Source organism: Electrona antarctica (assembly GCF_951216825.1).
Source record: "Electrona antarctica genome assembly, chromosome: 6".
Classification (NCBI taxonomy): Eukaryota; Metazoa; Chordata; class Actinopteri; order Myctophiformes; family Myctophidae; genus Electrona; species Electrona antarctica.
The window spans coordinates 15,028,356-15,043,324 of record NC_136811.1 but is presented as its reverse complement, the minus strand read 5'-3'; the positions used below and the strand labels follow the sequence as shown (position 1 = coordinate 15,043,324).

Below are 14,969 nucleotides of genomic sequence, written 5' to 3'. Positions count from 1 at the left end.
GTAAAAAAGAAAAGAAAGCCAATTTGCCCAGAATCTTTAATAGTGCCCACTTTTACTGTTATCCTGCAACCAACTCTGTGTGTACTGTGTAATGTAATGTTAGCATATCAATCCAGCGCATAACGTTTCTTGTAGTTGTAACTTGTTAGTCAGTGCAAACTACAATTGAATTACCTCAGGCTCTCAATCATTCTAGAATTGATTTTCTTGCTAGTGAGTAGTGACGCAACTCAGGGCAAGAATTGATCCAGCAGCAGCAGAGCTAATCTATCTACATTTATTTATTTGTGTGTAAAAGCTTATGTGAAAGTGATAACCAACTACATGAATAACCATGTTTGTTAAACCGTCGGTTCGTTCCTTTGCACATGCCGTCTCGAGTGAGTCTACGTTCATTCATTGACAGCAATAATCATAATACAAACTTGACAGCTGGGACACTTCCGGGCCGCAGCGTTAGCAACAATGCTGCTAACTGGTCGATTTCTGTAGATATCAACCTTGTTTGCTCAGAGTCAATTAAGAGCACGGCATTAAACGTAAGCCTACCCTCCTCCCCGTCCTGCCGTCGGTTCTGGATTGCTCCGGTGAGCGGTGAATTCTGTTTAAACGAGGCCCGAACAGACAACGAGGAAACATCCAGCCGGCCATTCTTCCATTGAGCGATGACTACGGAAGCCGGCACTAGCCAAAAGTCTCAAAAGCGACAGCGCGTTTGTTTGTTCCACTATCAAACTCTCTTAGATGTATATCGATTTGATAAATACAATACATCTACGAGAGTCTAAATATTAGGCTAATCTTACTGAACAAACGTCTTCAAGATAAGATTGAACTGGAATTTGTGCCTTTTGTGTCCCCAAGAATATATAGTTAATTATTTTAACAAATGATATCAACATTTAATTAAAAACACATACAAAAGCATAACCTAGTGCTACTTGTGTAGAATGCTGAGGGTAAATGGTAAATGGTGCATTTATATAGAGCCTTTATTTGAAGTTATATGATGCATAAATTATGTAATGGCAGATTTCTAATAATAGTCTAATAAAGAATTCAGGCAATTGTTGTACTTCATCAGGATAATAATATGATGCCTGTACATTTGTATTTATTTTGTTATTCTTTTTTAAATTATTATCATCAGTATTATACTGGTATTAGATTGATTGTTCTACAAGATTGAAGATGATGTTTAAATATGCTCTGTGCATTATAATAATTGCTTTTGGAAATGCATGAGATCACCTGCCATGACATAAGATTTTGATCATTTATTTTTATAAGCATACATATGAAGTGAGAATTAGAAGTAGCTGTTTACAGTGGTCTACTGTTTACAGTAAAACATTGTGATCCATGCCCGGCGTGGGCTACATTAAAAACAATCTGGCTGCATCATTTGTGAACAACAGTCTGAAGATGCTGTGTACAGTAGTTAGTTTGGTATCAATAGGTTATGACAAAAATGATTAGCTGTAGGGGGGAAAAGACAGTGATGGACTTCATAATTCCTACCATCTCAAAGCACATACATGAACATATTCTGCTCAGGCGTGATACAGTATGCATGTACGAGTGATTTGTTAAGAATGTTCAGTTTTAAACTTTATACGCTTGCTGTAGCATACATCCAGAATGTATGGACCTATGCCAAACTTCCTCCACTGAGACCAGTGTGCCAAATTGTTTTTATTTTCATGGATGGAAGACAGAAATGTCCTGGCAGCAGAAGAAAGAAGAAGAGGAGGCAGGACTGGCAGGACTGCTATCCAGCTCCTAATAACAAAACATGTGAAGTTTTACAAGTAAACAACATAGATCTGAACAGTATAGCGTCTATTACAAAAATGCATAGGGAGTGGAAAGTGCTGGGACGTGAGATGGAGTCCAAAGAGATTCATCAGATTGTGGTGGAAAATGGGGAGTGAGTCTGCACTGCAGTCCTGGCTGAGAGGGGGAGTTTATTCCACAGCTTGGGAGGGAGTCAGGAGGGAGAAGGCTAGTACATGTGGAGCGATGCAGGGTGGTTTAGGGAAGGGATGAACAGACGTCCTGTGCTGGCTGATCTAAATGAGCTGTAAGATCCTAACGTCCCCAACTAAACTTTATTCAAGTTTGTTGTTAGCAAATCACAGTTTTCTATTGTGTGTCAGACCAGAGTTCGATCAGCAAGAGTTATTGTCTATGCTGCTGCATGCCATTGCCTGAAGGAAGCCAAACAAAAGTCTTACTCTCATGTACCTGGCTGTATACAAGATGTTAAAATAAACTAATGAAGTATGACCTTGAACCTTGAAGAGAGAGAGCGGGAGAAATGATTGGGAGAACGGGTAGCCTCGGTCCCAGGCTCACTTAACTGCGAAAAAGAAGAGCCTGGTCACAACCTAGGACAAATGAGCTATCTAAGGCAGGACTTCCGCCGTGTAACCCCCCCCCCGGAAGTTAACGTTTTTTGACCAATCGCCGCGTTGTGTTCCCGAAAATGTATTCCCGCTGAAATGATCATTGGGTGGGGACTAGTAAACACAGCCGCACCGCGTGACGTAGTTATCTTACACGCAACACTTCCGCCACTTCCGCTGATAGTCTTTTCAGCGTAGGTCCTGCCCAGGGTGGAGAACGGGTGGGAAGTTGAGTGTGACATCAGACGAGCAGAGGGAGAGATGGAGAGATGCATTAGGCTGGGGAGAGGAGAGGGAGGGAGGGAGGGAGGGTATACGTTTGTGTGTGATGTCAGACAGAGCTCCATCAGCAAGAGAGAGAGCCTATTCCACCCATGCAACAATCTGAGAACCCATCGGCAAATTAAGGAAAAAGCGCCCTCTTTTCCTGATGCGAGTCAAGTCTGTCTGGAGATGAGAGACTACCCATGCAATAACCCACGCATTGCTGGGTACCAAAATCTGAATATGCTCATGAATGATTGCATGAAGTGTTATAGGTCGTATCGTATCAACCTGAGCGTATAGTTTTGATTGATTGATTGATTGATTGAAGTATTTGTTAACAGTTTGCAGAATTACAGTACATTTCAAGCACAACTCAATACAAAAAACTGTTAACTGTGCGTGGACGACCCAATAAAGCACTACACTTGTTTACAAGAGGGTCCACCTTGTTCAATTCATCATAACATTTAGAGACATACAGAGCTATAGTGCCTACCCAAGATGGATACGACTACTAGCATGCACCGTGACACATGCTGTGATGATTTGTTCATCACATAGCCATAGACTTGTTTAAAGAAGACAGTGAGAAATTAGTATTTGGTCAACATATTAATATTACTGGCAACGAGACTGCGACCGGTAGACAACATGGTAATGGTCCCACTGAGATTGTGGGGAGAGAGTTGGCTCAGAACCAGTGGCATTGCCAACATTGGCCTTCCAGGGATTCAACCGGGAAATGTTTTACTAGAATACTAGATCAACACAAAAGTGTTTCCACTTTCCACTGTCAATTGGCATGTTTCCTGCTCGCATGTTTTGTGCCCCTGATAATAGTGGGAGAGGAGAGGCAACCGTCTGCAGTGTAGGGTACAGGCTTTAGTTCCGACACCATTATTGGTCCGACAGTCATTAGACCGACAACCTACCTCAAACCCTAACCTAACCATAACTGCAAGCACGGGAGCAGCGCATGTTCGAGCTCTAGTCCGACCGTTGTTCCCGCATGTCGGACTAATGCTCCGTCGGAATTACCTGGTGACAGGGCAGTGTAATGACCCTGTCTAGTGTCTCCCACAGTTAAAGCAAACATGGTAGCCTCTTGGCTGCATCCCTCTTTGACCATAACGGCCTCTGCCTCCGTCTGCCAGATGCCCATAAAGCCTGGTCTACCTTGATTAAATGTGGTGGCCTCCTGTGACTTTTTCTTAGGTCTATAATTTACCTGTCTTACTTCATGGAATATTTCTAATTCTAAAAAGGAAAGGGCAACAGTAAAAATGTCTCTTTCTTTGCTGCTTAGCCTCTTTATCTGATCTTCTCCCATGGACCTAACATAGTAAGTCTTGTGTCCAACCCATTTTGACCTGAGATCAGATAAAAAAAATGTCTTCTACTTTCTGACAGTTTTCTGAAAAGTTTCTATGTCAGTCATTCTTCGATTTTTCAAAAATAGCAGATCTACAAGCTCATAGCGTGCCACCGAGTGGCGCGCTATGAGCTTGTAGATTTGCTATTTTTCAATAGCTAAAGCATAACATAATGCTAACACCAAAAGGGGTTCCCGCCCAAAATGGGTTAAAGCTTCCCATAGATGGCCAAAACCTCTTGTCCATTTTACCCATGTCCTGGCATAAGACTGCTGTGTGGCCATATTTGAAAAACGGTTAGTCTCACAACCTTGGAGAAATGACTATGACTTGGAGCAGTAAGTAAGTATGCAGGATTTGTCATACAAACTATGCAGAATAATACAGGAGACTAGGGTCCAATATATAGGAGCTTTATTCCAACAATTATGAAAACTTAATACAGAAATACAACAGATGGGCGGGACACAAGAGTCTTTGGCTGGGGTTACATCATCTTCTTGAAGTCTTCTATGGCTTCGTTAAACTTTTCCAGTTCTACTTGGATCTGTCGCATCTGTGGGGCAAAAGAGGAATCAATTATCTATAGCAGTGTTTCTCAATCTTTTTGGGGCCAGTGCCCCCTATCCAATTAAAATGTAAGCTTTATTCTGTTCATTTAGAAATATGAGCAGAAACGTCCACATGACATAAAATTAATTGCTAGTCAGTAGAACTACATAATACATGGCCATGGCAACGTGCTGCACATTAGTTATTTTTAGTTTTTTGTGGGGTGACAAATAGCCCAGAATAAATTATTATATAAGATATTATATATTACATTTGAGGTGTGAGAATATCAACCATCTGAGGAATTCAACTTGAGCTTTATTGGCATGAGAAAACGTATGTTTACATTGCCAAAGCAAGTGTCAAAATATAATAAAAACGGTTGAAAATGGAGAAAGTTGGAGGGGGTACAGCATAGTCACATTGTACAGCTGTCACATTGTGTATATATTTGATACTGTATATAGGGTATGAAGCTTTTTGAAACAAATAGCAGTAGTCACTTTGGGTGTATGTAATTAGTGGGAAGTACGTGTCTCTGATGTCTAATGTGCAGGTGGTTAGAAAGTGTAGCTCCGTTTCCTCAGGTTAAGTGTTCCCATGTTGTCGAATACTGTAGCCTATGTAAATAAAAGGTGATCTTGTTTTGTTACCTTCTCTGCATCCTGTTCCTGGACCTTGATGGGAACCTTCTCCTTATAATCACCCTTGGCCATCTTCTCCGTCAGCTTGTCCATTTGCTTCTCCTTGTCACCTTTCTGGGTGGTCAGTTTAGATACCTCCATCTCCACGTCAATGAGACCCTGGAGAAATAACAGGTGAAATGAGAGAGTGGAAGAGAGGCCGGGCGGTTGTTAACCGTCACTCTGAAACCAGTTGTTTTAAGATATTAAAACTGGAAGGCGGCAACACATACAGTATGAAATAAAAAGCAAATGTCCTCAGTAAAGAACAGACTTCAGTTTGTCTATCTATATGGTGCTTCTGGTGCCACATCCCCTTTTGGCCAATATAACTCCATGATGCATTATCCTACAAGAGGTGCCGACATTCAGTGGCCTCTGTAGGTCGACGACATCAGTTCTTCCTCATTTTATCTTTAGAGCCCATGATTAAAAAATATATATATTATACTGAGGTGTGAATCTGTTCAGACGTTATATGCATTTCTGTGACAAGGCCATGCCCCCCTTCCTTCTGCCAAATGCCATGCAAGGTTAATCATTTCTCTCTTGGACCAGAACCAACATTTCCACCATGTTTTATGCAAATACCTTCATAACTGCTTGAGAAATCCTGCTAACAGACCGACAGGTGGGGTGGAAACATTACTTCCTTGGCGGCAGAGGTAATTTGCACAGACAAACTGACACTGTATTGTGTTTTGTTAGTTAAACACAACAGTGTTTTGTCTGTGGCAATAGTACTGTCCCCGTCTACCTTATGCACACATACAGTATTAGTCTACTCTAGCAGAAAGAAGGGGTATCATGCACCCCCTGGAAATATACTTCTAATCAGTTTATTGTCTCCACCAGGCCGAAGGCGTGGGGAGAGAGTATGTTTTGCACTCCGTCCGTGTGTGTGTGTGTGTGTGTGTGTGTGTGTGTGCGCGCGCGCGCCCTGGAACTCCGGGAACAAACACAAACAGAGCCACGAGATAGAAAACCCATTGGACTAAACCAAATTATAAAACAGCAAAAGGAAAACTACCTGACACATTGGAAAGAAGCAACACAAAAGCAGAGTAAACTAGAATGCTATCTGGCCCTAAACAGAGAATACGCAGTGGCAGAATACCTGAGCACCTTGACCGACCCACAGACTTCCCACAGATTACAACCACACACAGAGATGTGTGGTTGCAGCAAGATTCGTGAGTTTCTGTGATAGGAGAAGGATATCAAACGGAACACAACCACCCTAAAGACTAATCATTGTGTATATTCCTGCACTATACCTGCATCCAGTGATCTTGGTACATAGAAATTGATCTATTGAAGATTCTGACTTTCAAATGTACATCATTTTTGTTTTGATTGTATTGCTGTATTGTTGTATTGTGCTTTCTGCTTTGGCAATGTAAACGTATGTTTTCTCATGCCAATAAAGCCCTTTGAATTGAATTTAATTGTGTGTGTGTGTGTGTGTGTGTGTGTGTGTGTGTGTGTGTGTCCGTGTGTGATTGTGTCCGTGTGTGATTGTGTCCGTCCGTCCGTCTGTTATCAGCTAATCTCCGGTACTGTTAACCCGGTCGATGCCAAATTTTGCACACACTCAATGGATGCCAACGATGAACCTCTGCCCCAAATTTTCAAGAACGGCCTGTTATAGCGCCACCAGGAGGCAGACTTTTGTAAAAAATTTTTTTTTGATATTACGCCTCCATATTTTGTCCAAAACTCCAGAAAATCGTTACACAGTATCTCTATAGTCATGTGCTCAACACAGATCTGTCCAATATTTCATATTCCATCCTGATTGGCTAAAATTGGCTTTCAAAGTTTACAGGATTGGCCCGTTTTTAAGAAAAAGTCTCAAATCATGAACGCAGCGTGCAATTTATGTGAAATCTTTCACAGACGTTCCTACTAGGCTGAGGAATATATCCCACCCTTTTCACATTGGCCTGTTATTGCGCAACCAACAGGTGGCACATTTTTGAAACAAAATGCCTCAAATCATCCAATTTCCATCCAAGGCGTAAGAAGAAATGGCACCCTTTTCACATTGGCCTATTATAGCGCCACCAACAGGCCACAACCTGACCTGCCCTGGTGGAGACCTGTGACTTTATCTAGTTGTATCCATTGCACGCAGGTATCACGTATTAGTCCTTCGACTCCTTTCCATTGTGCCACATTTTGGCAAACTGTTTTGACAATTTGGCTGAGGTGGGTCTAAGAGGGAAAGAGAGGAAGACTACTGGTCCTCACCTTGAGCATGAGGTTGACGGTGCATCTGTCTGAGGCGATGGCCACGGCACAGCCCAGTGGGACGGCCTGCTCCCCGGTCAGGGGGATGAGAGCCCCCGAGTAGGACAGGGTCTGGATCTGCAGACTGTACTTCTGCACCAGCGACACCGTCTCACCGTCGATGCACTGCAGGTAACCTGCAACATGGACACAATGGAACACAGAGAGAGGGACCGTTGGAGAGGGTTTCACGTGTAAGAGATAAATGGTATTAAATCATAAGTAGACGATTATCTTTTACCCCCTCCCTAATTTAGTCATTGTACCAATTAATTCCTCCCCACACACACACATTTCTGTGTTTCGTATCCTACTGACTCACCAGAGAGGAGCCCCCACCGGGAGGACGTATGGCCTCTCGGTGGGGGCACCCTCCCCAGAACACGGGCCAATTATGTTAACATACAGACAAAAAATAAATGAAATATTACAAATTTTAGGGTGAAATAAAAGATCATCGTTTGACACAACACAAAATGAGGGTTTCACTGAAAAACACTAGCGGTTTTGGAAGAATAAATAAATTAATAGCTGGCAGTGAATGTGTCAGCTGCTTCTATTAGTCAAGCCAGATTTATTTATACAGCACATTTCCTACGACAAGCATAGACACAATGTGCTCATTACGGCTAATACGATGCTGAAGTAAGGGATAATTGGTGTATTAACCCATTTTGGGCGGGAACCCCTTTTGGTGTTAGCATTATGTTATGCTTTAGCTATTGAAAAATAGCAGATCTACAAGCTCATAGCACGCCACCGAGTGGCACGCTACGAGCTTGTAGGTCTGCTATTTTTGAAAAATCGAAGAACGACTGACATAGAAACATAGCTTTTTCAGAAAACTGTCAGGATGTAGAAGATTTTTAGAATCTGATCTCAGGTCAAAATGGGTAAAAGCCTGAAGATGATCTTAACTGATCGGATTTGAGGGGAATACACAGAAAGCCTACATATCTCAAACTCCATGGGCTACACACGGACAAGACACAGAGAAGTACAGCTTTTGTGTTTGTGTGGGTGGGTGGAAGGGGCATTTACAACCCCAGAGCTCTGTCAGTAGTGAGTAGTGGACCTGTTTGTGAGCCTCGCTGCCAAAGGGGAAGAAACGGCTCCAGTGGCGCGAGGAGGAGTAGAGGTGGTCTTGATAGACTGATGGTTCTTGCTGGAAGGAAGGTGGCTTTTGGATGAGAGGTGGCGACTGGGCTAAGAGAAGTTGGTGCTAATGTTTCCTGCTCGCGTCTTGGTCCTGGAGCAAGGCGCGGGCAGGAAGGATAATCGCTCTGGACAATAGCACTTTGTCATGACCTTCTTAGGAGTTCTTAAACTTTAACACTGGTACTAAGACGATGCTTGTTATGCTTGTGTAACCTTGTAGATCGGCTATTTTTGCGAAAGAACTGGGTGTAGAGGGAAGGGGCCAAGTATAGACCCCTGGGGGGTTTTGTGATTAATAAAGAAACCTTGACCTCGAAATAGTTACTTATTGCATGTGAGCTATTACAGCACAATGGTGTGTGTGTGTGTGTGTGTGTGTGTGTGTGTGTGTGTGTGTGTGTGTGTGCATATGCACGTGTGTGTAATCTTACAGTCAGCTCTTGTCCTGGTGAGGTTGTAGTCTGACCTGAGTGAGCGGATGGCCTTGACCACAGTGATCACAAACTCCATCTGATGATCCACCTCGTCACTCTGCCAGCAGAACTATGGACACAAATAAATGCAAATATAAAGGACTCACACAAATGCAGGGTAACCACGTTCCACTATGGAAACACAGTGACACCCAGAATACCCAAATGCAGGGTAACCACGTTCCACTATGGAAACACAGTGACACCCAGAATACCCAAATGCAGGGTAACCACGTTCCACTATGGAAACACAGTGACACCCAGAATACCCAAATGGAAACAAAGAAGCATCTTTCCTCTGCGTGTGTGCGTGCGAGCGAGCGAGAGAGACCCAGAAACTGACTTTTGAAATACTAAAATAACTAAAAACACATATATTATACATAAAAAGACCAGGAAAGTGTTTGTGTCCTAAACATCATTAAAATAAGATCTGGTTCACCGCAAAAGTGGTGAAGTGGCCCTTTCAGTGTTTGTTTATTGGTGTGCCAATAAAAAAGTGGAAATGCGAGTACTTTGTCCTCCATTTATCTGAGAATTTGGATGTGCTACCTTTTTAGGATATTTTTCAATACCTACTTTTGATATGTATACTGGAATTTGGGTCTAGCACTCCACTGAGAAAACCCCATTGCTGATGCGCAACTTATTTTTCTTATTTAGCAACGATATATTCTCACTTAAATCAATGACCTAAATTACACGAAGACAACCTACTGTATATATCAAACTGCATCTAGGCTGTGCAAAATGCTCTGTCATTCCTTTGCATTTGAGCGAGAGCTCAGCGGCGTTCCTTTTCACGCCTGTCCGTCTCTCACCTGCTCGGTGTCGGGGTAAGACGTGACGGAGATGCTAGGGGGGTCGTCCTGGGGCCGTCGCCGGGGTAACCTCTGGAAGAGCTCCTCGGAAACGAAGGGCATGATGGGAGCGAGGAGACGTAGGCCCACCTCCAGGCAGGTGTAGAGGGTCTGTCTGCACACCAGGGCCTGCCTCTGGCACGCAACGTCCTCCTCCGCCTTGCTGAACACCGGCTTCACACTCTCCTGGAGAGAGGAGACAGAGAGAGATGGAACGAGAGGAGAGGAGAGGATAAGGGAGAACAAGGACAAGAGGAGAGGAAAGAAAGGGTGGAAAGGAGAGAAATAACAGAAAATAGTAGGAAAGGGGAGGCGAGGAAAAAGGAGTGAGGAATGGGAGCAGAGGCAAGGAGACATGGGGATGAGGAATCAGTGAAAAGGTGGTCATGAGGAGGTGGTGTGTGTACACTCAAACATTACAATGCAACTTTGCTTCACAATGTATGACAAAACTCTCATACACGATTCATTTTTTGTATTTAAATGAACCATGTATTTAAATGAACCAGGATAGACCGGGGGTCTATCCTGGGCCCCTTAATGTTCTCACTCTACACCAAAACTTTGCTGAAAATGTCTACGAGCTATATTCGTCAAATTCCGCCTATTATGTCAATAGTCTTGTCTCTCACCAGGTAGATGTCACAGAGCTCGTACAGCCAGAAGTTGTAGATGGCTGTGGTGATGGCGGGGAACTCGTAGGCCCGGAAGCCTGCGCCGCACAGAGACACGGCCGCACACAGCCGGGAGAGGATCCACCGGTCTGCCACGCTCTCCTCTCCACACAGCTGACCACAGGGATGGATGGTCCAGGAGGTGGTGGTGGTAGAAGAGAGAGAGAGAGAGAACGAAACACACATCAACCCAAAGACACAGCTACAGCCGCAGTTGAAAAAAGAAAAATCTAATCATATGGGGCTCTGGACTCCAATGTGGATTTCAGACTTCACGTGGCCAGCCTGTAACGTCAGAGCCCCATTTATTTTTCTCCCTGGAAATAAAAACGTCTGGGTTTGCGAGGCTAGAGCCCCATTGACTTAAATTTGTTTATCAGTTGGCCTGGGCCGTGGCTCAGCGGTCCAGGCACCTTGGCCGGTAGCCCGAGTCTGGCAGTGTGCCGCGGGTTCAACCTTTACTGTGCCTTTACTGCATGTCACTCCCCCATCTCTCTCCCCCATTTCCTGTTAGCCTACAGTCCCTCTATAAAAAAATAAAAAAAATAAAGGCGAAAGCCGCAAAAAAATGTGTTTTATCAGTTATGTTATATAATTATAAAACAAAGTTGAGGTACATCTTTGGCCTACTAGTGTGCACAAGACATTTATTTGGCCCTGATCTCTCTCTCTCACACACACACACACACACACACACACACACACACACACACACACACACACACACACACACACACACACACACACAGTCTCCTGCAGAGCCACAGCATAGGTAGACATTATTGGAGTAGCCTACTGGCAGTGTGAAGGACAAATTTAGCACTAATCAGTCCATCAGTTTGCAAGATTACCTCGCTCCAGACACAAAGACAAACCCTCTAGGCTCCTGTAAAAACACAGTAGAGTGAACAGTATTTCTTCACAAACCTGTGAAAGCCTCTAGTCTGAGGGTGATAAGAGTAATGTAATAGGTTTGCGAGTTTAACAGAGCAGCGGAATCAGTACAGCTGGTGCTTATGGATAAAAAAAGATTGGCCAAATGAAAAGACACAACCCATCACAAGAACACTGGTTTTTTATTGCATTTTATATCGCAATTCTATTATCAGACTGTATCCACATGGTTCCCCAAATGAAGGGGGTAGACTAGAGGTACATTTATTTTTATTTATTTTTGCAGGTTATATGGCTGTCCTGACTGAGTTTAACTTGCACACTATTAGTACCGACACACCCACGGCTATGGTTTAGGCTCACAGTACCTGGGAATCTCAGTGCTGACAGGATATTCAGATAATGTCTGCATAAATGCACGGATGGCAGTTTTTTTCTCCCACAAACCCTGCAGTCAGAGCCATCCGGGAGATTTGCGAGGCTCTGTGCAAACCAAGACAGCAACACGAGGCCCTTTTCAATTCCAGCGGGTGTGGGAACATGACCATTCGGCTGCGTCCCAGAACTGATGTGCGCGCAGTATTTTTGTTTATTTTTCAAGCACGATCAGAATCTATTTCCCTATGTACTTGCATACATAAAGAATATTACGTACCGTTCCCCCTCAGCCACTTGCAGTGCAACATAAAACATACCGCCGCAGCTCAGCCACTTGCAGTGCAACATAGAACATCAAACCATACAAAAGAAACCGTCATAAAAAGACAAAATCTAAACTCCCGGCACAGTATAATAAAGTGCTCACTTTTTTAAAAGTGAAGTTACATCGAGTCCAGTCCATGAATTCAGTTTGTAGAACACAATATAATGAGCTCATCATGTGCCTTTTATGAAATTATTATGCCATGTGGGTGGCTGGGTGCAGATGTACACGTGGAACATAATTTGTGTGGATGGGGGTGGATGATTTATGTGTACACACAGATTTTGGTGACATCAGAGCCGATCTGCGCATCTCTAGTGTGTAGAACTGTGCCCTGGGTAAGGTTTATCGCCATCAATCTAGATGCCTTATGCCTAATTTACACTGTTGCATGACGTGCGATGGAGTCTAAATTGAGTTTCAGTCTTAACTGAGTGGGAGGACGAAAGATAAAACTCCATTAATAATGGATTGCATTTTTATAGCGCTTTTCCAAGCACTCAAATTTAAAATAAATCTAATAATAAAAGGCATATATGTGCTTATGTTTGCATACATGAAAACCTTTATTATGTGGCTATGATTCTCCAATAAATCTCATTTGGCAAAAAAAAGGTATATGGGTCGCTAAGCAAACCTTGGAAACCCAGTTTCACCAGATGAATTTTAAGTTTTTAACACAAAAAGTCAAAAAGTGAACTCGTCTCCATCTGTCTTTATGGCGGCCTCACCTGGGCTTCCTCTGAAGGCACAAAGTTGTCTCCCAGCGTCTTCGTGGCAAACTTGACAGCGTTCCAGAGTTTGTTGCAGAAGTGACGGTAGCCCAGGATACGGTTGACATCCATGTTGATGTCCCTGCCTGGGAGACAGATGGAGAGAGGTGGAAACAGTAAAATATTCATCTCTTTGACACATTGTTATTATTTCTGAGTGCAATATACTGTTGACGCTGGGGATGATTTAGTGCCTTTTGGCTGTGAAATGTGCCCATTTTCCTGGTCTAGGATCAGATGCTGCCAACGCTTTCTCTTCCGTCTCTCACCTAACTGTCCAAATCTGCTTTACTATCGTCTGTCTCCCTCTCAGGGTTCCCCATAGTTTGCCTCAATACTGAACAAATACTGGGAGGTTTCTGCCTCAATACTGAACAAATACTGGGAGGTTTCTGCATCAATTAAGCACTTCCCTTTTTATAAAAAGCTGACTACCGAAACATTTTATTGGCGGCAGGAAAGAAGGCTATCACAAGGAAATGGGGACAGAAGGAGCCTCCAACACAGGGACAATGGGAGGAGTTGATTCAGGAGATACAGCTCATGGAGAAACTGACACATCGCCTGAGACTGCAGGAGGAACAAATGGAGGACAAATGGTCCAAATGGACAATATTTAATGACCTGGTCATGAACAGGGAGGGCATGGGGGAATGAGGAACAACAGAACATGTCTAGGAATATGCAAAGTAATAAGCAAGGTTTGATACGCATTGTCGATTTTATTTCTTTTTCTTTTTCATGTTTGTTTGTACCGTTTGTCTTTTGCCATTGTTTTCATTTTTTGTTTGTTCAAAAAATTAGCTGACTACCGGTATTTAATAAAGCAAAGCACAACAATGATATCTGTGACTTTCCTTGAATAGTGTTATTGTGCCAGGTTGTTGCCGACTAACTGCCAAGTCATTTTAAGCTACTGTGCGAGGTCAAGAGGTCAAGCCCGAGATGTGAGTTTGTGCCAAGGCTGTTTAGCCCACTGGGGGAGGATGTCCGTGTGTGATGAATTAGTTTCACCTTGGCTCGTGTAGGCGCACAGGGCGAAACGCAGGGCATCGGTGCCACACTCCGGAATTCCACTGGGGTAGTCGGACTTCTGACCCTGTTTGGCCTTCTCTATCTCCACCGGATCCAAGTTACTGTCCGTTAACTGGGCGTAGAGACCCTGGAGGAGGAGGAGGGAGAGACGGAGGGAGAGAGAGAGAGGAAAGTGTGAGGGAAAGGAAGAAAAGGAGCAACGAAGGATGTTTATAATGCGAGAGGAAGATGGAAGAGAGGAGGGAACGAGGGAGAGAACGAGACGAAGGAGAAGGATGGACGGAGAGGGTGGGAGAGAGACGTGTTGACAAGAGGGAGGGGAGATGTGAGGGAACAGAGGAGAGGAGGATGAAGGTAGACAGGGAAGGGAGGATGTAGGGAGGAGGGGGAAGGTTAATCCAAATCACTTTACTCACCTGCCAGAAATTGTCAGTGACATTGGTGCAGAACAAATCGACACTCAATTAGCAACAACACAATGACATCCATTGAATACAACGGGACATAGTGGAACACAATAGACAGTGACTGTACAATGTAATAAAGGGGCAATCTATTCATGCGCCCCACTGCACAGAGGAGGAAAACAAAAAGAGACCGGGGGAGGAGCAGGAATTGATTGTCAATGAAAAGCCCAGAGGAGCTACGTTTGTCCCAGTTAACGTCCCGTTTCATCCTTATAGGAACTGACTCTTGATGTTTTAATTGGACGGGAGAGCAGACATGGCTCTTTGGAAGAACAAGTTAATCACAGTTAACCTGAAGGCAGGGCAGGTGGGTGGGGGGTGGGGGGGAAGGGAGGGGCAGCTTTAATACCGTGTCCC

General features: G+C 43.7%; 2 protein-coding genes across 3 annotated transcripts in view; both read right to left on the bottom strand.

Moving 5' to 3' along the window:
- abhd16a (abhydrolase domain containing 16A, phospholipase) overlaps positions 1-706 on the bottom strand; it is a 31,745-nt gene extending 31,039 nt beyond the window's left edge. The window contains exon 1 of the mRNA XM_079503963.1: positions 550-706. Coding sequence (XP_079360089.1) covers positions 550-651 — 102 coding nt within the window. The 5' untranslated portion in view covers positions 652-706. The remainder of the gene's footprint in view (positions 1-549) is intronic.
- A 3,739-nt stretch (positions 707-4,445) lies between these two features.
- vars1 (valyl-tRNA synthetase 1) overlaps positions 4,446-14,969 on the bottom strand; it is a 37,250-nt gene continuing 26,726 nt past the window's right edge. For both annotated transcript variants that reach the window (XM_079502796.1, XM_079502797.1), the window contains 8 exons: positions 14,125-14,272; positions 13,069-13,196; positions 10,699-10,854; positions 10,028-10,252; positions 9,165-9,276; positions 7,537-7,712; positions 5,254-5,403; positions 4,446-4,604 (listed from right to left, as the gene is read on the bottom strand). In XM_079502796.1, coding sequence (XP_079358922.1) covers positions 4,536-4,604; positions 5,254-5,403; positions 7,537-7,712; positions 9,165-9,276; positions 10,028-10,252; positions 10,699-10,854; positions 13,069-13,196; positions 14,125-14,272 — 1,164 coding nt within the window. In that variant the 3' untranslated portion in view covers positions 4,446-4,535. The remainder of the gene's footprint in view (positions 4,605-5,253; positions 5,404-7,536; positions 7,713-9,164; positions 9,277-10,027; positions 10,253-10,698; positions 10,855-13,068; positions 13,197-14,124; positions 14,273-14,969) is intronic.